The sequence below is a fragment of the Oryctolagus cuniculus genome, chromosome 13 (assembly GCF_964237555.1).
Source record: "Oryctolagus cuniculus chromosome 13, mOryCun1.1, whole genome shotgun sequence".
Lineage (NCBI taxonomy): Eukaryota > Metazoa > Chordata > Mammalia > Lagomorpha > Leporidae > Oryctolagus > Oryctolagus cuniculus.
This window is the reverse complement of record NC_091444.1, coordinates 21223921-21246187: the sequence shown is the minus strand read 5'-3', so window position 1 is coordinate 21246187 and position 22267 is coordinate 21223921. Positions and strand designations below refer to the sequence as shown.

Below are 22267 nucleotides of genomic sequence, written 5' to 3'. Positions count from 1 at the left end.
GTCTCACCCGAGAGCCCTGGGAGGTGTTAGGACCAGCCTTACATCGCTCACATCTACTGGGGGTGTGTGTGTGTGTGTGAGAGAGAGAGAGAGAGATGAGTGTATGATGTGTGGTGTGTGTATGTGTGTGTGGTATGTGTGTGTGATGTGTGTGTGAGATGGGGGTATGGTGTGTGGTATATGTGGTGTGTGTGTGTGTGATGGGAATATGGTGTGTGGTATGGTCTGGTGTGTGTGGGTGTGTTGTGAGATAGGAGTGTCGTGTGGTGTGTGTATGTGTGTGAGATGGGGGTATTTGTGTGTAGTGTTGTGTGTGGTATGGTGTATGTGATGGAGGTATAAGTGTGATGTTTGGTATGTGTGGTGTGTGTGTGTGTGGTGTGCTGTGTGTGATGGAGGTATGGTGTGTGTGTGTGCATGTGTGAGATGGGGGTATGGTGTGTGGTGTAGTATGGGGTGTGTGTGTGTGGTGTGATGTATGTGATGGAGGTATGATGTTTGGTATGTGTGGTGTGTGTGTGTGTGGTGTGCTGTGTGTGATGGAGGTATGGTGTGTGTGTGTGCATGTGTGAGATGGGGGTATGGTGTGTGGTGTGGTATGGGGTGTGTGTGTGTGTGCGGTGTGATGTATGTGATGGAGGTATGATGTTTGGTATGTGTGGTGTGTGGGGTGTGTGTGTGTGTGTGTGTGGTGTGCTGTGTGTGATGGAGGTATGATGTGTGATGTTTGGTATGTGATATGTGTGTGTGTGATGGAGATATGGTGTATGTGTGTGAGATGGGGTGTGGTGTGTGGTGTGGTGTGGTGTGTGTGTGGGGCTGTGAGATAGGAGTACGGTGTGCTGTGTGTGTGTGTACGTGCATGCGTGTACAATAACGAGGACAGGGTAAGACGGGAGGACCTGACCTCCTCCCTCCAGGCTGGTGGTGAGACCGAGTCCAGCACACCTGTGTGTATCTGAAAATTCCACCAACAGAAAGGCCAAAGCAGTTGGAGCCCCCCTGGCGCCACACGTGCAGCTCCCGGCCCTGGGCCGCCACCCTCGGCCCTCCCCGGGGAGGAAGCTCCGGCAGCAGGCAGCAGCGGCAAGGCCCTGACTTTCCCATTCCACCCCACCCCCTCCGCCCACACGGCTGAGGTCACCCCGGCCCAGCCTCTTGTGCAACTTTCCCAAGTGTGTGCCGAGAGGGAGAGGAGGAAAACTCGGGGAAGCCCTGGCCTCGGCCACCTCGGGGGCTCGCTCCGCGCCCGGCGACACGCCCCAGACTCTTGGAGAGCTGCCGGCCAGCCTCGGATGCCCAGTGCGCGCCGCAGCCGCTGTGAGTGCCCTGGCGGCTCGGCGCGGTCCTCCTGGCCGGCGTCCGAGCTATCTGGGTGCTTGGGGGAGGCGCGGAGGCGGGGGAGGCAAGGATGGAGGCCGAGACTCGCTGCTGCAGGGCGTAGAGGCGGCCGGGACCCGGCCTTGGAGAAGTTCCTGGGGCGTGAGACTTCCCTGTGCGGCCCGCGGGCTGGGGTCCAGCTGGGGGAGTCTGCAAGGGCCGTCAGTCCCAGGCGGGGCGCTGCTGCCGGCGTGGTCGGCCCGGAGAGGGCGGCGTCGCTGCCCAAACCCGCAGGGCCTGCCGGAAACCGGAGCCCCCTGGGAGGGCCCGCGGCCTCTGGCTACTTTCTGGGTGGAAGCTGTGTCGCCCCGCCTGTTGGAGATCATTAGTGTACTTCCCAGCACAGCGCTGCCAGGCTGGGCGAGAGGTGCAGAGTCGGGCGGATCTGGATTCTTGCCCCAGCTTGCAGCCAATTTGTTCTTGAGGCAGGAATCCACCGCTGTCTGGAGCTTTCTGAAAATTGCAGGTTCTCTGTAAGGCGCGCATTGTGCTTCAATAAAAACAGTTCCTCTGGGCTTGGCCACCAATCCCCCACCGGCAGAGCTCCCACTGAGATGGTAACTCTGTATCCTCCGGCCCCCAGAGGGCTGGTGCGCGCAGCAGGCGTGCAGCAGGTGTGCTGGAGGTGTGGACGCATAGATGCATGGACACAGCTGTGGACAAAAGAATGGATGGTTACTTGTAGAGGCCTCTAGTCCCAGTCTGTTTGGGGGTGGGGAGATACAGAGAGGTGTAGGGCACTGCCCTGCCCACTGGGAACGCGCAGTCTACTTGGGGAGAATGCTAAGGCTCCTGAAACCAGGCTCTGGGTGCACTTCCCCGAAGGAGCAGGCCTAGACCTGCTAGGGTTTAGTGGGTGGAGCAGTTGAGAGAGCTCTGTGTTTTAGGGCGGGTGTATTTGTCATTTTCCAAGGCAATAGCATGTGGGAGAGGGGGTGCCGAGAAGCAGAGCGAGAAGTCAGAGGAAATAGCAGGACAGGGTGGGGAGCCTGTGTCTGCTTCCAGACTCTGCTGTGCCCTGCTCGCTGCTGTGCCTGCCCCCAGGAACGGCAGCCATCCCAGCACAAAGACGCAGAAGACTGTGCCTGGGTCCTGGCTGGGGCCAGTGGGGTAAGGAGAGAAAGGGGAGTGGGAGGGTGAGAGCAGAGCAGGTGCGAGAGAACAGCTCCCTTGCTGTGCAGGGACCAAGCTACACCTGAGCTTTGGCAAATGGGCCAGCTCCGGGTTCCAAGCCTGGAAGTCCTGCCAGGTAACAGCTGGAGATCAGCGGGTCACCTGCAGCGGGAGGTGACGGCTGCCGGTTCTGCTCCGGCCGCCCCGGGCCAGGGGCCTGCAGTCCAGTCGTGTCTCTCTCGGTTATTTAACAGAGAAGGGTGACAGCCCGGCCTCCAGGAAGATGCCCTGGTTTGAAACATCTGACTCAGCCGAGTGGGTGGGAGGAGGCCTCAAAGAACAGCCATGGCCAAGGCCCAGCCAACGGCAGAGGAGAGTGGGCAAGGGAAGGGACTTCCGCCACCCTGAATCTGCACAAGCCTTCTAGGTGAGCCCAGCCAGTATCCGCCTGGCCACTCCCGATCCTGGCCACTGACCCAGTCCTCACCACGCTCATTGCTGTGGGTGATCCTGGACTCAGAGCTGCTGTTTTTAAATAGCAGCTTCAGCAGATGCGGGTCCCTTTGGGAGCTGGGTGGGGAGTTTGCGGTGCCAGCACACGTTGAGGGCAGGACCAAGGGAAGGGACCCAGGCGGTCAGGGCGTTGGAAGGAGTGCAGGCGACAAGGATCTGAGGGAGAAAAGGATTCAAGTAAAATCCAGGCAGTAGCTTCCAAACGTCAGCAGGGTGGCATGCACTGAGGACTCAACCCGCCCCGGGAGAGGCAGCTGCATCGCTCCAGCTGCGATGGAGAAGGTGCGAGCACTGGGCGGGAGCGTGGGGCAGACGGCCTCGGTGGGCCTGCCGGTGGGGTGCAGGCTGCACACGGCAGCCATGGGGACGGCGGCTGGCACCACAGCCGGGTCTCTGGCCCCTAAGCTCCTCCTGCTCTTCTGGATCCTCCCCAACCGGGGGGGCCTCTTGTGCTGTGAGAACCCCCCAGAGGGACGTCCATTTCCCTGGTGAGTGCGCAGGACCCCCCTGGGCCACCCGTGTGGGGAGCAGGGCGAGAGCCCTGACTGCAGGCTCCCCCGGGAGCCTCCCCATCCCACCCCGGACCCTGGAGGGCATCGTCACATGGGGAAATCACACTCAGAGGACTCTGGGCTGCACGTAGTCTTTTAAAAAGCCTTTATTTGATTTTTTTAATTAAAAAATAACTTGGGGGCCGGTGCTATGGCTCACTTGGTTAATCCTCCGCCTGTGGCGCCGGCATCCCATATGGGCACTGAGTTCTAGTCCCAGTTGCTCCTCTTCCAGGCCAGCTCTCTGCTGTGGCCCGGGAAGGCAGTGGAGGATGGCCCAAGTGCTTGGGCCCTGAACCCACAGCACCCACATGGGAGACCAGGAGGAAGCACCTGCCTCCTGGCTTCGGATCAGTGCAGCGCCAGCCATAGCGGCCATTTGGGGGGTGAACCAACAGAAGGAAGACCTTTCTCTCTGTCTTTCTCTCTCACTGTCTAACCCTGCTTGTCAAATAAAAAATAACTTAGGCTTGTGTATGCAACACATTTTAAAGCCAGGCACATAAAATGGCCCAGTGGCCCTCAGACTCTCTTCTGCCTTGCCCGCTCTCTCTTATTCATCATTTGGTGTGCATCTGGCTGGCTGCGCGTTTGCAGGGAAAGCACACATAAGACATGAATCACGGGCCAGGAGGCTGCTGCTTGCTGTCAGGCAACTGCGATCCTGCCATCCGCATCGTCCCTCGGCCTTCGTTTTTTGACTCACATTACCACGCGTGGCCTCCCACGTCCTGGCGTCATCTCTTCACACCTGCCCAGCACTGCAGAGTGGGAGTGGGTCAGAATCCATATGGGCAATCTGCCTGATGGGCGCTTGGATGACACCCACGCCTGGGCAGTCGTCCGTGTACAAGGACACCTGCGAGCACGCGTGTGAGTTTCAGCAGGGCCGAGTCCTAGCAAGAGAGTCGAGGGTCTGAGCAGACGAGGTTTTGATAGCGTCAAATGCCCTCCGAAATGCCTGTGCGACTCGCGCTCTACCCCTGCCCCGGGAGTGCCTCTCCTGCAGCCTGCCCACCCTCAGCGTGATCAGCCGTCCTTTCAAATCGTTTCTCCTCTGGTGGATAAATGAAATATCTTTAAATTTACATTTCCACGATCATTAGTAGGTTTGAGTCTCCTTTGAAAGTGTCCTGATTCTTTAAAGACTTCCATTGTCTACTTGCTGACATTTGTTTATCCATTGGCTTGCTGCTGTGCTGTCTTCTATTAGGTAAGGGTGATTTCCACTTCGGGTGGTGATCCTCAGTTGCCTGTATCACAGATGCTCTCTCCCTACAGCCCCCAACATCCTACTCATACCAGCTGGGCTGCCCCCTGTCAAACCCTCACCCAGCCAGGCCCGGAGCTCTCCGACGGGGACAGGCTGGGTGATTCCCGCTGGAGTTTTGCAAACAAGCAGTAGAAATTCACAGCTGGGACTGTAGTTTCTGGAGTTAGGCTGGGGATTCAAATACCAGCACCAAGTGCGGGCTGTACCACGTGCAGGCTTCTGTCTTGAGGGAGAAAATGCCTAACTTCTTTAGACAGCCATTTCTTTGGGAATAAAATAAAGATTCGAATCGTGTCGACCCGACAGGCTGCGTTGTGTGTGGATAACAGTCATCAACCGTCTGGCACTTCTTGGGCCCTTAATTTGTGCCAGTGACTGCATTGTATGTGTTCAATGTATGAGAGTAATGTGTTCATTCTTTTCACAAAGATATGCGTATTACTTATCTGTGTTTCGGCCAAGCTCTCGCCTGCTGCCAGGCCCAGGAATGTGAACCTACAGTGTGAAATGCACTCATTCCGACAATGTCAATGTGTCAGGTCCTGGGCCGTGACACATCTCCCTCCCAGGCCTTCCGCCTCCGCTGCACCTCTCTGTCCTTTCTCTGTCTCCCCGAGCTGTCCTCGGGCTCCCAGCCCAGGACGCTGGATTCCTGTGCACACAGATCCCACGGGTTCAGTCTTTGAGGATGGGGAAGCAACAGGACACAGAAGAGATTCCTCCGGCCTTCCACACCAACACTGGCTCATCCGTTTACCACCTGTGTGGTCTTGGAGGTGTTACTGTGACTGTCTCTCTGAGCCTGGGTTGTCCTTCATTCCCAGGGAGCCACAGCAGACTCTGTTTTAGGCTCCTCGTCCAATGACACAGAAATCCACAAACGCTCCAGTCCCTTATATAAAAAGGCAAAGTATTTGTATGTTCAGCAATGCACATTCCCTTATATCATCTCTGATTTCTTGTAATACCTAATAGCAGGCAAACGCTCTGTGAGGCGTTACCATACCCACTGTTCAGGAAATCAAGACAAGGAAAGCAGCCTGCACGGGCTCAGTGCAGATGCAGTTATTTTTCTGAATATTTCCAGGCTGCAGTTGGTAGGAGGTGCCCACTGCCCTGGGCTCGGGGGTGGGGGGCTGCGCCGAGGCTCCCCACGGCCCCTAGTGTGCATAGGGTGGCCCCCTGCAGGCGCTCAGCCAGGCCTGTTCTTTCCCCACTCCCTGCGTCCCGGCGCTGACAACTTTCTAAGGCATCGGCCTGGTTTTGAAGCCGAGTCAGCCTGTGGCCCCAATGCCTTTAGGAGCTCCCCTTCTAAAGTGCTAACGGAGCCTTGAGACCGACACCTTTCATGAGTTCCAGCCACTTCTCCCTCGGCTGGTGTCCCTGGTGGCAGCGATGCCACTGCAACACGCCAGCCCAGGTTGATACCCGAGTTCCCTCCCTCTGCATGCCTGGAGCCTAGCCTGGTTCCCTGAGTGAGTGAATGAATGGGTGATTGTCGGGATCCTTGCTGGGTACCTGCAGGCCACGTTACTCCTGCTTCCTCTCCAGGCTCCCTCCCTCCACAGCCTTCACCTGAGGCCAATCAGCCACCTCCTCCACTCACCTTTCCAGGCCTATGGTTACCTCATTCCCACCCTGGAAACACCACCCCAACCACAGGTTTCATTTGTTCCGGGCCCAGTCCCCTTGCATTCCCACAGTGCATTCCCCACGCGTCTACAGGGGCGCAGTACTCTCTCCGCTGTCACTCGGTCCTCTCTTCTTCCCTGACGACTCCCTATGATGGGTTCCCTCGGGTATGGCCCTCATTCCCTGCTACCCCCAGTGTGCAGTGCAGGGATTTGCATGCAGTAGGCATTTGGCCATGGATGCATGGACCGTCAGGTAGAGGCCATCCCTGCCATCCTGGGTTACAGCTCAGTTCCCGTGCTGCCGGCTCTGGCTCCCAGGGCAAGAGGCTCTGGGCAGAACCTCCCATCCCCGCGGGTCCATGACCTGTTCCACAAAGGGGACACTAACACCACTGGCCTGCTCTGTGCTCCCTGGGCACCCCTGCAGGGCTCTCACAGTTATTGTGGTTATTAACTACAGTCACCGTGCGGTACAGTAGGTATCCTGAACCTATTCCTCCTGGCTGGAATTTGGTCTCCTTGGACCAGCATCTCCCCAGCTGCGCCTGCCCCCAGTCCGTGTTAACCACCACTGGCCTCTACTTCTATGAGTTCAACTTGTTTAGCTCGCGTAGCATTTGTCTTTCTGTGCCTGGCTTCTTCCATCTAAAGGAAGGTCTTCAGGTCCATTCACATGGTTGCAAGTGACAGGTTTTCCTTCTGTGTGAAGCCTGAATGGGAGAGCAACTGCCGCTTCTTAATCCAAGTGGATGAACACTTTGGTTGATCCCACCTCTTGGCTACTGTGCATGGGACCGTGGAGGTGCACCTCTCCCCTCGACCTAGTGATGCCATATCCTTTAGATATAAACCCATAGTGGGGTTGTTATGTACTTCTTTCTAGGCCTTTTGCTATGCAAGAAGGGGCGTCCTTAAACGCGTGGGGTGACATAGCATGTACGGGCTAGCATCTTCTGTTTTTCAGTGAGATCCTGGGGCACCTCCCGTGTCCTGTAAAATACTCAACAGCTCCATTTTGATGTCTGCTTAGCAGTTTATCGTGTGCCACGAGTAGCCCTTCCTTATGCTTGGATGTTTAACAGCAGCACTGCACTGTGCAGTACAGCCTGGAACAGGACTCTTCGCCTGCCTTTCCCACTATTTCCTTAAGACAAATTCCTGGAAGTGCCCATTTTGGGACACTCAGCACTGGCTGCCCAGTGGCTTTCTAGAAACATGTAGATTCCCCCGCCTGCTGCAGTGAGAAGAGCCTTTTGATTCTGCAACTGCAGCAACGCCTCGGCCGGGGGCGGGGCATGCTGCCACCCACCGCCGCTGGGCTCTCCTGACAATGAGCCCCTTGTCCGGCACCCCCATCCCCTCTTCCCGCACTGGCCCTCCATCCCCGGCTCCAGGCTTCGCAGACGGGGAGGCCGCTGTCCGGTCCCACCCTGCCTTGGCACTCCAGGCTGCCCCCGAGAGCAGGGTCGGTAGAGCTGAGGGCTGAGGGATTTGCCTGTCCGTGGGGTCACCCCTCTTCCAAACTGACCTGCAGAGACCCCCCAGGGCAGTGAGGGGGAGGGAGAGAGGGAGGAAGGGTCTCTTTCAGAGGCCTTGGGCCCAGGGCAGGCAGCAGTCTGCACAGCAAACAGGGGGACGCGAAGCCCAGCCTGACTGTGGCCACAGAGCCCGCTGACCAGCCGGGGTCGGCCTCTGCTTCTCTGCAGGCTCTGGAGCCGCTCCATGAATCCCCAGAAGAAGGTGGACCTGAAGCTCATCATCGTCGGCGCCCTTGGGTGAGCCCAGCTCGGCTCAGGGTCTGGGAAAGGAAAGCGGCTTGCCCTGCCCTTGGCTGTGGGATATCCAGCTCTCCCCCAACCTCTCGGCTCATTTTGATTGGTTTCTGCCTCCAGAAACCATTCCCTAGTCCCTGGCGGACCAGATGTTAGAAGTTCTGAATCCCAGGGAGAGACAGCAGCAAGAGGGGTGTGGTGAGACTCTGAGAATGTGTGTGTGTGTGTGCGCGCGTGTGTGTTCACGCGTGTCGGGTTTCCCGCAGTGTGGGAAAGACCTCCCTGCTTCACCAGTATGTGCACAACACGTTTTATGAGGACTACCAGACCACGCTGGGAGCCAGCATCCTCTCCAAGATCATCAGAGTGGAGGACACGACGTTGAAGCTGCAGGTAAGCAGCCTTGCCTTGGGCAGCACAGATCCCCCTAGAGCTTACCCCGCACCCCCTGGACAGGCACTGGCATGGTGGGTGCCTCGGGAGCTAGAGTGGCCTAGAGCAGAGACTGGCAACCTTTAGCCTGATTTTGTAAATAAGCTTTCTCTGGGACCTAGCCACACCCATTGGTTAGTGAACATTGGTTGTGTTAGTGAACATTGTGTTCACTTCCTGTGTTCTGCACACAGTGGTGGAGTTGGTGAGCTGTTAAGACAGTAGGACCTGCAACACTTCAAATGTTTGCTACCTGGTTCTCTCAGGGAAAAAAAAAATATTGCTGATCTTTGATCTAAATCCAGGAATTGGGGGATGAGAAGCCACACGCAGTCTCAGATTCCCTGGAAAACCTAGCAGATGACCTTGAGCAGTCACTCCCAAGGTCCGGCTTTCCAAATCCATCAGACGGGAATAACAGTCCCAGCGCTGATGACGCAGAAGCGACGGAGAGCTCAGCTGTGCCCGTCTCCGCAGAGGCGTGTGTGGGCGTGGGCGGGAGGGACTCCCTGACAGCAGAGAGGGCTTTGACGCAGTGTCACCTGGTCGGGCCTCCCTCCGTCCGCTCATCACAGCCCGTATGTGGCTGCTCTTCCCTGCCAGATCTGGGACACAGGCGGTCAGGAGCGGTTCCGCTCTGTGGTGTCCACATTCTACAAAGGCTCCGACGGCTGTATCCTGGCTTTCGATGTCACCGACCTGGAGTCCTTTGAAGCTCTGGATATCTGGCGGGGGGACGTGCTGGCCAAGATCATCCCTGTGGAGCAGCCCTACCCCATGGTGGTGCTGGGGAACAAAATCGATCTGGCTGACCGGAAGGTACCGTTCATTCATTCATTCATTCATTCAACAAGCCATGTGTGAGCACCTGCGGCACAGAGCTGAGTCAGCTGCAGTACCTACTTGGAGAATTTCAGCCTGAGATTGAATCCAGACCCTTCCAAAGACTATTATAATACACAGTGGCCAACGCAATGGTAGAGAAGTACCTGCGAGACTTGGGGATTGCAATCTTCCCACACCCAGAATCTATACAGGAGCCCTAGAAGAAGTGGGTTCCAGCATGATGAGAACTGAGGACAATTTTGTCTAGAGACAGGGAGTGGTGGGGTTTCTAAGGTAGGCAGGAGTTAGGCCTCAGTGGAATTTGAACGGCTCTGTAGAACAGTATTTCGGCTGAGGGTCAATAAAGTTTGCGACTGCACTAGGCATTCAGCACAGTGGTTACGATGCCAGTTAAGAGGCCTGCATCCCGCATCCGAGTTCTTGGGTTGAAGTGCCAGCTCCAGTCCTGGCTCCAGCTTCCTGCCAATGCAGACCCTGGGAGGCAGCAGTGAGGGTTCCAGTAGTCAGGTTCCTGCCACCCACATGGGACACCTGGACGGAGTTCCCTCTCCTGCGTGCATCTGGGGAGTGAACCAGCAGATGGGAACCCTCCGTCTATCTGCCTCTTAAATAAATAAATAAAAAAATTAATTTAAAATTATTAAGTTACTTTTTTAAAAAAAGATTTATTTATTTATTTAAAAGTCAGAGTTACACAGGAGAGACAGAGAGAGAGAGAGATCGTCCACCCACTGGTTCACTCCCCAGATGGCTGCAATGGCCATAGCTGTGTTGATCCAGAGCCAGGAGCTGGGAGCTTCCTCCAGGTCTCCCACATGGGTGCAGGGGCCCAAGGACCTGGGCCATCTTCTACTGCTTTCCCAGGCCATAGCAGAGAGCTGGATCAGAAGTGGAGCTGCTGGGACTCAAACTGGTGTGCATATGGGATGCCGGCACTGCAGGCAGCAGTTTTACCTGCTACTCCACAGCGCCAGCCCCTTAAACTACCTTTTAAATTAAAAATGGCATGTCTTATGGGAAAGTATTCACCTAAACAGCTTCAGCATGCCCTGCACCGAGAGGCTAACTGGACAGCCAGCCTGCTCCATGACTACGGGGCCATTGGGAAGACAGCTCTTCTGCTCGTCGCCAGTAGGAAAGGGAAGAGGTAGATTTAATTTACAAAAGATGCTCTCCTGCCAGAGAAGCCCAAATGACACCAAAAAATTGTTTGAATTAAGTTTTTGCTATTGTCTCAAATAGAGAAAAGTAATGGGGAACTGAATCAGGGCGTTTGAACCGTGTTTTCACAATGCTTCAAATCGAGAAAAGCAACAGGAGAACAAGGCCTACCTGTGTGGGAAACCAGAATGGAGTTTGGACTCATGGCTTCAACCTGGTTCACATTGGTTATTGTGGCCATTTGGGGAGTGAACTAGTAGATGGAAGATCTCCCTCTGTCTCTCCCTCTCTCTCTTGGTAGTTCTGCCTTTCAAATAAATTTAAAAAGAAATAACTTTCTGATTTAACCTTTTAAAAAGATCCCTGCTTGGGGCCAGTGCTGTGGTGCAGCGGGTTAAAGCCCCAGCCTACAGCGCTGGCAGCCCACATGGGCACCAGTTCAAGTCCCCACTGCTCCTTGTCCGATCCAGCTCCCTGCTGACGTGCCTGGGTAAGCAGTGGAGGATGGCCCCGGTGCTTGGGCCGCTGCACCCACATGGGAGACTGGGAAGAAGCTCCTGGCTCCTGGCTTCTGATCGGCCCAGCTCCAGCCATTGCGACCATCTGGGGAGTGAATCAGCAGATGAAAGATCTCTCTCCTTCTGTCTGTAACTCTGCCACTCAAATAAATGCATCTTTTTAAAAAAAAAAATCATTGAAAACTTTCCTTTGACTTCAAATTTTTTTCCTTTGCAAACATCTGCTTTATATGAATTTTACATTGTATGTCTTCGTAAGTAGTTTAAAAAAAGATTTACTTATTTGTTTGAAACTGAGAGAAAGATATCTTCCATCTACTGGTTCACTTCCCAAATGGCTGAAATGGCTGGGGCTGGGCCTGGCTGAAGCCAGGAGCCTGGAGCTCCATCTGGGTCTCCCACAGGGTGTTAGGGGCCCAAGTACATGGGCCATGTTCCACATTGCTTTTCCCAGACACATTATCAGGGAGCTGGATTGGAAGTGGAGCACCCGGGACTCAAACCAGCGCCCGTGTAGGGTGCCAGTGTTGCAAGCTGTGGCTTAACCCACTACACCACAACTCTGGTTCCAACGTATGTTTGCTTTAACGTGAAAATGCTTCTCCTCCGATTTTCTGAGTAACATAGGAGGCTACTTCAAAAAGTTCGTGGAAAATGGAACAGAGAGACAAGTGTATCTGGGGCAAACATTCCGAGATCCATGCAGTTTTTCCATACATGCATTTCCCACGGACTTCCCAAAGACCTCACACAGACATAGCAGAGGTGCGTGCCCGAGAGCTCCTGGGTGTCCGGGGAGCTGGAGCTGGGGCCCAGGGACCGACGACGCTCAGCACAGTGGGAAAGCACGCTTCTGCGGTCTGCTCCGTGCTCCCGCGCCACGTGCTCGCTGGCTTCATCACTCACGATGACCCCACACCTGCACATCCTCTAGGTCTTTCTCTGGCAAACACAGCCCACAGGGGCTGGCGCTGTGGTGCAGTGGGTAAAGTCACTGCCTGCAATGCCACAGTATCCCATATGGGCGCCCGTTTGAGTCCCAGCTGCTCCACTTCCTATCCAGCTCCCTGCTAATGCACCTGGGAAAGCAGCCGAGGACAGTGCAAGTCCTTGGGTCCCTGCACTCATGTGGGAGACCCGGAAGAAGCTCCTGGCTCCTGGCTTCGGATCAGCTTAGCTCTGGCTGATGCAGTCATTTGGGGAATGAACCAGTGAATGGAAGACCTCCCTCTCTCTGTCTCTACCTCTCTCTGTAACTCTTTCAAATAAATAAAGTAAATCTTTAAAAAAAAAAATCCCTTCTACCAAAGGTAGAAGTATAAAAAAATCACTTTTTATTGGAAAGAACAGCTTTGTTGGCTGTGTGGATTCTTTGCTCAGATAATTTCTGGCTTACCACTGACACATGAAATTAGAATCACATTTTCTAAAAATATTCTTCGTTATTTTTAGTAATGGGTGACTGATTAGTATACTAATTTGAACAGTTACATAATCGACCATTTTAAATGCAAAGAAGTGGAAAACCATTATAAATGAAGTGTTGCGACTTGGGCTAATTTTTGTTGGCCATTTGGTCTCCAATGAGTGAGAGACGCTGTAACAGGCCCAGCGGAGTGTTAGTGGTTATCGGAAGGGAAATTCATGGAAGCAGCATCTCCAAAATGTGCATGGTCCCCATGTCCCCAGTACCGCACCTCGAGTCTATTTCCAGGATCAGAGCCCACGTTATAAATAACTTTCCCTTTCTAAGTAAAAGAGGAGGCGAGTTTTAGCATCGCCTGAAACTCTAGCCACGGCTTTCTCCCCAGGCCAGCTGGGGGCTGGGGGTTGGAAAAAGGATAATTTTGTGACGTAGTTCCAACTGATGTCTTAGAGTTTGTATTCAATCATTCACATAAAACCAAACAGGAAGAGGGGGAAATGAGATAAAATGTTTGTTATAACAGGGCCCGGGGGGACCTGGTCACTGCCCAAAGGGAGGGAAAGGACAGCCCAGGCCAGGGGCTGCAGCTGTGCCCTGCCTTCCTAGCTCTGTCACTGGGGACTGTGGGTTACGGCAAAAGGTGATGGTGATGCTGGGGAGGTGTGATGGTGGGGAGGGGTGAGGGTGGGAGGGTGTGACAATGGGAGGGGTGAGTGTGGGAGGGTATGATGGCGGGAGGGAGTAAGGGTGGGAGGGAGTGAGGGTGGGAGGGAGTGACTGAGAGGGGGTGAGAGTGAGAGGGAGTGATGATGGGTGGGGAATGATGGTGGGAGGGGTGAGGGTGGGAGGGTGTGACAATGGGAGGGGTGAGGGTGGGAGGGTATGATGGCAGGAGGGAGTGAGGGTGGGAGGGAGTAAGGGTGGGAGGGAGTGAGGGTGGGTGGGGAATGATGGTGGGAGGGGGTGAGGGCGGGAGGTTGTGAAAATGGGAGGGGTGAGTGTGGGAGGGTATAATGGCGGGAGGGAGTAAGGGTGGGAGGGAGTGAGGGTGGGAGGGAGTGAGGGTAGGAGGGAGTGACTGAGAGGGGGTGAGAGTGAGAGGGAGTGATGGTGGGTGGGGAATGATGGTGGGAGGGGTGAGGGTGGGAGGGGTGAGGGTGGGAGGGTGTGACGGCGGGAGGGAGTGATGTGACAATGATGCCACAGCAGTGGTGATGGTACAGGAGCAGTGACATCTCTCCCTCTCACTCAGGTACCCCAGGAGTTAGCCCAAGGCTGGTGTCGAGAGAAGGATATCCCCTACCTTGAAGTCAGCGCCAAAAGCGACATCAATGTGGGGCAGGCCTTTGAGATGCTGGCCAGTCGGGCTCTGTCGAGGGTGAGTAGCTGTGGCGGTAGCACCTGCTGCTGCCTGGGGTGGGGCTGGAAGGAGCTTGCAGAGAACAGGTGGGGTCATCCTCCTTTTTTTTTTTTTTTTTTGGTTTAAGATTTATTTATTTATTTATGTGAAAGTCAGAGTTACACAGAGAGAAGGAGAGGCAGAGAGAGTGAGAGCGAGGGAGAGAGAGAGAGAGAGAGAGAGGTCTTCCATCCGCTGTTTCACTCCCCAATGGCCGCAGTGGCCAGAGCGGTGCAGATCTGAAGCCAGGAGCCAGGAGCCTCTTCCGGATCTCCCACGTGGGTGCAGGGGCCCAAGCACTTCCACTGCTTTCCCAGGCCACAGCAGAGAGCTGGATCAGATGTGGAGCAGCCAGGACTTGAACCTGAGCCCATATGGGATGCCAGCCTGCAGGCGGCGGCTTCACCCGCTACACCACAGCGCCGGCCCCGGGTCAGCCTCTTAGCAGGCTGCTGAAAGGGTTCAACAGAACTCCAGCTCTGGAAGCCCGGGAGTCAGAGGGACTGCTCTGGAGTGTGTACCTTGTGGTCCTGCTGGTTATCCTAAAAACTCCAGTCCAGGTGCTCACACCGCAGACCCTAATTTAGTTAGAGTTTGAGACATGAGCATCTAATCCAGTCCTCACTGGTGGGAGAGAAGCGCCATGGCGCCAAGCGTTTGTCCCAGTGGGACAGCGAGGTTGTGGGAGTCGCTGACCTCCTGCGGTCAAACCGTGAAGAGCCGTGGACCCCTGTGTGCCCCGGCTCCACCAGCACCTGCTGGGTGATCAGATGAGCCAGGCCCAGTGCTGGGCTCCGGGGACCCCCGCTCTCAGGAGAGGGGGCCGTGTGAGTGACTGAAACACAGGTACTGCATGGTGGGACAGGAGCTGGCGACCGGGCGCACGGAGAGGCGCACACTCAGCCCCCACGGTCCAGGCAAGGCGGGGGGAGCTCACGGCAGGTGGCTGGGAGCAGTGGCAGGGTTTCAGCGCTCTGATGGGGGTGTGGGAGCTCAGAAGAGGGCCCGGCAGATTGATACGGGGTGGGGGCTCAGCCCGTTCCACTGCTCTGGGAGTAGTCAGGGTGGGCTCCCCAGAAGAGGGGAGAGCAGATTGTGGCAATGAGTCAGCGTGGAGTCAGCGCGGGGGCCGCGAGCACTGACAGTGGGAGGTGGGAGGTCTCCCCTAAGCGGAAGCACCTGCTGTTGTCGTGGTGGTGACTGGTCTGTCCGGCCCCGTGCCACCAGCTTTGAAGGACAGAAGTACCGCCCGCGACGGAGGCAGGGGAGAGGACTGGCGCCTGCCACCCGCACACCTCGGGGGCTGGACCCCAGGGCTGCCCCGGGGGCTGGGCTGCTGCCTCTCCTCTGGCCCGCAGCTCCTCCAGCTTGGATTCAGACAGAAGCAGCAGGTGTCTGCCTCTCAGTGCACAGGGGAGAAAGGTGGCTTTACCACAAGGTCACTGAACAGGCTCCCCTCAGGCAGGTGCCTGGACCTCCTGACCTCACAGGGTGATCGGTGCTCAGTACTCCTCCACGTGCTGACCTCATTGGGTGATCAGTGTTTAGTACTCCTCCACATGCTGACCTCATTGGGTGATCAGCTTAGTACTCCTCCACATGCTGATCTCACGGGGTGATTGGTGCTCAGTACTCCTCCATGTGCTGACCTCACAGGGTGATCAGTGCTTAGTACTCCTCCATGTGCTGACCTCACAGTGTGATTGGTGTTTAGTACTCCTCCACATGCTGACCTCACTGGGTGATCAGTGCTTAGTACTCCTCCACATGCTGACCTTACAGGGTGATCGGTGTTTAGTACTCTTCCATGTGCTGACCTCACAGGGTGATTGGTACTCAGTACTCCCACATGCTGACCTCATGGGTGATCAGTGCTCAGTACTCCTCCACATGCTGGCCTCACAGGGTGATCGGTGTTTAGTACTCCTCCATGTGCTGACCTCATGGGGTGATTGGTGCTCAGTATTCCCACATGCTGACCTCACAGGGTGATCAGTGTTTAGTACTCCCCCACATGCACAGTACTGAATGCAGAGTCCCAGGAAGCTCCCATCTGCCCACAGACAGTGTCTGGGTGCGGAGAGCATCTGTAGTACCCAAATTCTGTCCTCCCTACTGTGTTGGGGCTGAGTTAACACCTTCCCTGTGGTGCTGACTTTGAAGACATGGTGCCCTTCGCGGACGGTAGCTCGTCTGCTAGGCTTTTCTAAAACATTCTTGCCAAAAGCAGGGGTGGCGGCCCCAGGCCAGTCCCCTGCGCTGATCAGAAGGTGGGAGTCACAGGTGCGGTGCTGCCCTCAGGCTGGACAGCATCTGACCTCTGTCCCAGTGCTCTCTGCGGGGGCGGGGGCTGGGCAAGACCTGCGAGTCACCGGGCCTCCGTTCCCTCTTCCTTAAGAGGAAGTGCATCCTGGGAGCTGTCAGGCTAGGGCGAGGTGCAGACCTCGTAGGCTCAAGGTCAGGGGCGTGCGACATTTGTGTGTGGACCGTCAGAGCAAGGTCTGGAGCTGACTCGGAGGTGCTGGTGGCTGGGGTGGCCGAGGGCACCTGCTCAGAGCAGCGGCACGGGCGGGGTTAGGAAGGGCCATTCGCAATGTGCAGGTGGACCTGGGAGGCCACTGAGGGTGCGAGCGAGAGGGGCAGAGGGCAGAGAGAAGGGCAAGGCCAGAGGCCCAGATGTGAATCCAGGCTCTGCCTTTAGCCATCTCCAGGCTCTGCCTTTAGCCACCTCCCAATCCACCGCTGCCCCGTCTTTAAAGCAGCTTCCCAGGGGTTCAGCACAGAGGAGGCACTGATGGTGAAAGGCGGCTGTTTGTAGGTGGAAGGGACGCACGGGGGCGTCCAGCAGAGGAGTTCCCTGCTGCAGAGACCATGGCCCAGGCTCCGGCGACAGTGAGGGAGGCCGGAGCTGGCCAGGGCACTTGGGACAGAACCCTGGGGTGGGGTGCAGTCAAGTGCACGAGAGAAGGCAGCGGAGCCCTCCAGCCGGCCGCACAATCTCTAATGTGGCAAGAGGAGGGGCGATGGGTTAGGGACGCCCTGAGCCACGACAGGGAGCTGGGGAGTGAGCAGGCCCTCCGTCAGAGAAAGAGGCCTCCTTCCTGGAGTGTTAGTGGGACAAACAATCACCTTGTCTAGGAGGGAAACCAGTGGGCTAGCAGCTGCTCCGTGAAGTTACTGCACCCTGAGGAGGTCATCGGGGTGCAGGGCCTAAAGGAAGGCCCGTGAGGTGACAGGCAGGACTCCCAGGGTCACAGCCTCCCTGAGGCTGCACGAGCCGGACCCTACCTGGATGACGAGCAAGCTGCCCAGGGGCCCGAGCAGAGGATGGCACAGGAAACCAAAGTGGGGGCTTCCCTGGGGCTTCCCGGGGACAGACTTCCCGTTGCAGAGCACAGACCGCTCCCCAGTTTTTCCTATTCAAATGCATGCAGGGGCTGGCGTGGAGTACCTGGGTTCGATACCCGGCTCCGCTCCACACTCCAGCTTCCTGCTAGGGCAGACAGAAGAGTCAGGGGGTGATGATTCCAAGCAGCTGGGGCTCTGCCCCTGACGTGGGAGACCTGCGATGAGTTGCCAGCTCCTGGCTTTGGCCCAGCCTTTACAGGCATCTGGGGAGTGAGTCAATGGATGCTCTCTCCCTCTCAAATAAAAAAAAGTTAAGGGGGCCAGCACTGAGGTACAGCGGGGTAAGCAGCCTCCTGCCATGCCACCAGCCCATATGGGCGCCGGTTCCAGTATCAGCTGCTTCACCTTCGATGCAGCGCTCTGCTGTGGCCTGAGAAAGCAGTGGAAGATGGCCCAAGTGCTTGGGCCCCTGCACCCACGTGGGAGACCCAGAAGAGGCTCCTAGCTCCTGGCTTCAGCATGGCCCAGCCCCCGACACTGCAGACATTTGGGGAGTAAACTAGCAGCTGGGGGATCTGTCTCTCCCTCTCTAACTCCGCCTTTCAAATAAATAAATAAATAAATAAATAAATAAATAAATAAATAAATAAATCTTTTTAAAGGGAAAGAAAAGAAACGCCCTAAAGACTTTAAAAAAAAATTCTACAATAAGCTGTGTGTGTATTGTAAGAGTTGTGTCACAATGCAGACATTATAGTGCCCTTACACAACTGTGTATACAACTGGGGTTCCTTGTTACCCAAGACATTGTCACACCGTGCCTGACCAAGTGTTCTTTTCCTTTAAAAGATTTATTTATTCATTTGACAGGCAGAGGAACAAAGGGTGGGACGGATGGAGAGATCTTCCATCCACTGGTTCACTCCCCAAATGTCCGCAATGGCCAGGTCTGGGCCAGCTGAAGCCAGGAGCCAGGAGCCCCATCCGGGTCTCCCACGTGGATGGCAGGGACCCAAGGACTTGGGCCATCTTCTGTTGCCTTCTCAGGTGCACTGGCAGGAAGCTGGATAGGAAGTGGAGCAGCTGGGACTAGAACTTGCACTCTGATGTGGACGCCGGCATTGCTAGCGGCCGCTTACCCCCCTGTGCCACAACGCTGGCCCCAGCCTGTGTATCCTAATTTAGAATTATAATAATTCAAAAGGATTTCCTAAGGGATAGTCGAGGCCCACTAGCTAGACTTCTAGGGGCAGCTGGTGCTCTGCCGGCCCAAGCCCTCCCAGGCAAGGGTCAGAATAAGAGGCTAGCCAAGAAACAAATGCCAGGAGCTAGTGCCCCTCCCAGGGCCAGTGACGGCTCAGTCTGGGGTGGCGTGAGCGACAGGGTGACAGGGCACCCTCTCAGGGGCCGAGGAGAGCCTCTGAGATCAAGGAAGCAGCCAGAAAGGCTGACACCAGCTCCCGGGGCCCGGGGCCCAGGGCCACAGGAGTTAAGGGTGTGGTTGGGATCTCCTGTGCTGCCAAGCAGATAAAACCAGAGAGAAGACACGACCCCAGAGCACCCAGCACAGATGTGCATGGCACGCGGGAGGCTCTGCCCCGCTCCGGCTCATCACCGCAGCTGGAGCCGCTGGCCCGCGCGCCGCCCCCCCCCAGCCCCAGCTGCAGAGGGCCACGCACAGGAACCCTGCAGCCGGCGAGACCTGGGCGGGGGGCCCACGGGGCCCCTCCAGGAAGCGAGGTTCCAGCCCATGGGAGCCATCGCCTGGGGAGTCCTTGCCCCCAGCGCCCTGAGCCTGAGCCAGAGGCTGGGCTCCTGCTGAGAGGAGAGCTGGTGGGGGCGATCAGACAGAGCAGGGCTTTCTCTGTGCCTCGGTCGGGGCTGGAGAGAGGCCGGGGTGGCAGAGGGGGCAGGGGGAAGAGGCAGTGGGGGTGTCGGGCTGTCAGCGGGGGGCGTGCCCTCCCTCATCTCTGCCTGAGCCCAAGCGTTGCCTCACAGGTCCCTCTGGGAGTGGAGAATGATGGGACCTGGGAGGAGCCCTGAATCTAGACCCCAACGGCCTGGGCTCCTGGGGAGAGGCTGGAGGGGCTCCCGGGAGATGGGGGGCATGATTTCCTGCCTGGGGAGGACATGCGAAGCCAGGCGCAGCGGTGGCCTTGGCACACGGGGACACTCGCACTGACCGGCTGTCCCTTCCCCAGTACCGCAACATCCTGGAGAGCCACCTCACCGACTCCATCAAGCTCTCGCCCCACCAGGCCCGGAGAAGATGCTGCTGACTCCCGCACCGACACGGCCGGCCGCGGGCCTGGCCCCTCCGCTGGAGCGCAGGTGACACCAGCCAGCAGCCCCCCAGCCTGGCGGGCTGAGCCAGAACCCTTGACCCCTCGGCTGGACCCAGAACCAGGGAGGCCACAGCTGGGCCTGGAAGGTCACAGCCAACATGCGGACCCTGGAGGAGACACAACTCCCTGAGTGGCCCCAGACGGCACACCTCAGCAGAGGCCAGTCCTGCCAGCTCCTGGGCCTGACCTCCCTGTCCCTGCACCTCCCACCCCAAAGCCATGAGCACAGACGGCAATGTGGCTCGGCCGCCCTCGGCAACCAGAACAAGGGTTGAGGCTGTGCACCCCACGTGCGGGGCCTGCCCCAGCGCCCAGCAGGGAAGCCGGAGAGCCCACTCTGCTCTTTGCAGAAGGGACTGAAGAGGCCCAGAGCAGGCCACCGGGCGCTCGCGGGCATTCCTCCTCTCTGGGTGCTCGGCAGCCCACATGCGTGTCTCAAGGCTCAGTTTTCTCCTCTGTGAAATGGGTGAATGTGTGGTTCTGAGGCCGAGGCTGCACTGGATCTCGGTTGCTGCTGATGCGCACGCCTGCTTCTTCTGCACGTTTTTCTGAGCACCTGCCACCTCCGATGCCCTAAGGTCCAGGGACGAACCACACAGGCGAGGGAGCGGGGGCGGGGCGGCAGGCAGGGAGTCTAAACAGGGGTTTGGAGACAGCAGGTAAATGAGCTAGAGAACGAGAAGGCAGGTGCCACCCGGGAGCCGGAGGAAGGTGCTCAGCGAGAGAAAGGAGCAAGAGCCCAGGCCCCGAGGTGAGGGCCAGGAACAGTGAAAGGGCGTTCCTTTGTGGGGGGGGGGGGCAGGAAAACCGCTCGGCGCCCCCTGGATGCGCCTTGCTGTTCTACAGTTCAGCCACCAGAGGGCAGCAGTGCCCCTTCTCGGCCAGGCTGAGCTCCACGGACCCTGGCGGAGCTGCTAGGACGCGTTCCTGACCTCAGGACAGGAGAATCCCAGTTTCTTAAGCTTCGGAAGAAATGGGCAAAAACTGCAATGCGTGTGATTCAGGAAAGAAGCCAGCTCTGACGGTGGCAGGCAGGCAGGCACTGGAAAAAAGTGTAAGGGCACGATCTGCTGCTGCTGGACAGAGCGGCCACGCTGGCCCGTGGGGGCCTCCAGTGGCCAAGTCCATGCCCACCAGCGAAGGCGCTCTCAGCTCCAAGGCGAGCTGGCGAGGTCACCTGTGAGGGCCCCGTGTCATCCGACTCCAGATATGAGGGGAGAGCAGCATGGAGGGGGCGGAGGGCCCACAGGGGCAGACTGGAGCTCACGTCAGGGTCCCAGAGGCGGTGGCGTGTCCTCGTTGGGGTGGCTTCCTGCTCGTCACCCGGGGCGCTGGGAGCCGGATGTGCTGCGGCTGGGTGTGCTCACTGTGCACAGCGCGTCCTAAGGCGCCGTTTCACTCTGTCCAGCCTCAGTTACCCATGGTCGTCTGGGCAGTGGTGTGGATGGAAAAGTCCAGAAATAAATGATTCAACACTTGCCACCTGTGCGCTGCTCGCAGTGGCAGTGAGCCATCTCGCCCTGTCCTGCTGTCTCTCTCCCAGGGGTCGCGAATCGTGTCTCTGTCCAGAGTGTCCACGCTGTCTACACTGCCCGCCCGCTAACCACTCAGGCTCGTTCTCTGTCACCAGGTGGCCCATCTGGGCACTGAAGTGTGGGTGTTCCAGTCACCTCGATGCGACGGCCAGAGGCTGCGTTGGGTGCCTCATCAAGCACGCACGGGTGGCCATGCCCGGCACATGAAGGCTCTGGAGGTCGCACTCACGTACCGGTCATTCCTGTGCTTGGTCATACATTAAACTGTATCCTAGATCCGTGTGCATGGGAGAGACCGTCTCTGCTGGGATAGGATCTGATTCTATCCATGGTTTCAGGCATCCCCTGGGAACAAGGGGGGCCCCTGCATTCAGTTTTTTTTTTAATTTATTTGACAGGTAGTTATAGATAGTGAGAGAGAGAGAGACAGAGAAAGGTCTTCCTTCTGTTGGTTCACTCCCCAGATGGCCGCAACGGCTGGAGCTGCACTGATCGGAAGCCAGGAGCCAGGTGCTTCCTCCTGGTCTCCCAAGGGGTGCAGGGCCCAAGCACTTGGGCCATCCTCTACTGCCCTCCCCAGCCAGAGCAGAGAGCTGGACTAGAAGAGGAGCAACTGGAACTAGAACCCGGCGCCCATATGGGATGCCGGCGCCACAGGCGGAGGATTAACCAAGTGAGCCACGGCGCAGGCCCCGCATTCAGTTTTTAAAGAACCCCATTGCCATGGTTCAAAACGCAAAGCCTACAAAAGAGTAGACAGGAGGCAAACTGGGACTGGCCACACCGCGGGCAGGGCTCAGCACGCATGGAAATCTGGGTCCCCCGCTCTGAAGTCGTGAGGGACTTAAGGACATGCAGAGCTGGTGGGGGAGAAGGAGCCCCCAGGCCTGGAGCCCATCTCCCCCCGCCCACCCCCTCCAGCCGCAGGCTCACACGCAGCGGCTTCAGAGAACCGGGCCGGCAGGCCCAGGCCACTTCCACAGCGGCGTGGTGGGCTTCAGAGAACCGGGCCGGCATGTCC

At 57.2% G+C, this 22267-nt stretch overlaps 1 protein-coding gene across 5 annotated transcripts; it reads left to right on the top strand.

Annotated features, from left to right (window-relative positions):
* Positions 1 to 1188: 1188 nt before the first annotated feature.
* Positions 1189 to 21224, top strand: RAB7B (RAB7B, member RAS oncogene family). 5 transcript variants are annotated; one of them, XM_070054944.1, is made up of 7 exons: positions 1189 to 1320; positions 2748 to 2920; positions 8171 to 8239; positions 8503 to 8629; positions 9272 to 9487; positions 13872 to 13997; positions 19568 to 21224. In XM_070054944.1, exons 3-7 carry the CDS (start codon positions 8187 to 8189, stop codon positions 19643 to 19645), a joined length of 600 nt encoding a protein of 199 aa, XP_069911045.1. In that variant the 5' UTR covers positions 1189 to 1320; positions 2748 to 2920; positions 8171 to 8186; the 3' UTR covers positions 19646 to 21224. The 5 variants fall into 5 exon arrangements, with proteins under 5 accessions (XP_069911045.1, XP_069911043.1, XP_069911042.1 ...); XM_070054942.1 differs by lacking the exon at positions 2748 to 2920; XM_070054941.1 differs by lacking the exons at positions 1189 to 1320; positions 13872 to 13997 and adding an exon at positions 1656 to 2490.
* The last annotated feature ends 1043 nt before the right edge of the window (positions 21225 to 22267 follow it).

Coding starts and splice junctions, on each gene's coding strand:
- RAB7B (XM_070054941.1), top strand. CDS start 2,302: ATGTGGGAGAGGGGGTGCCGAGAAGCAGAGCGAGAAGTCAGAGGAAAT. Junction 2,921..8,170: donor AATCTGCACAAGCCTTCTAG/GTGAGCCCAGCC, acceptor GCTTCTCTGCAG/GCTCTGGAGCCGCTCCATGA. Junction 8,240..8,502: donor ATCATCGTCGGCGCCCTTGG/GTGAGCCCAGCT, acceptor GGTTTCCCGCAG/TGTGGGAAAGACCTCCCTGC.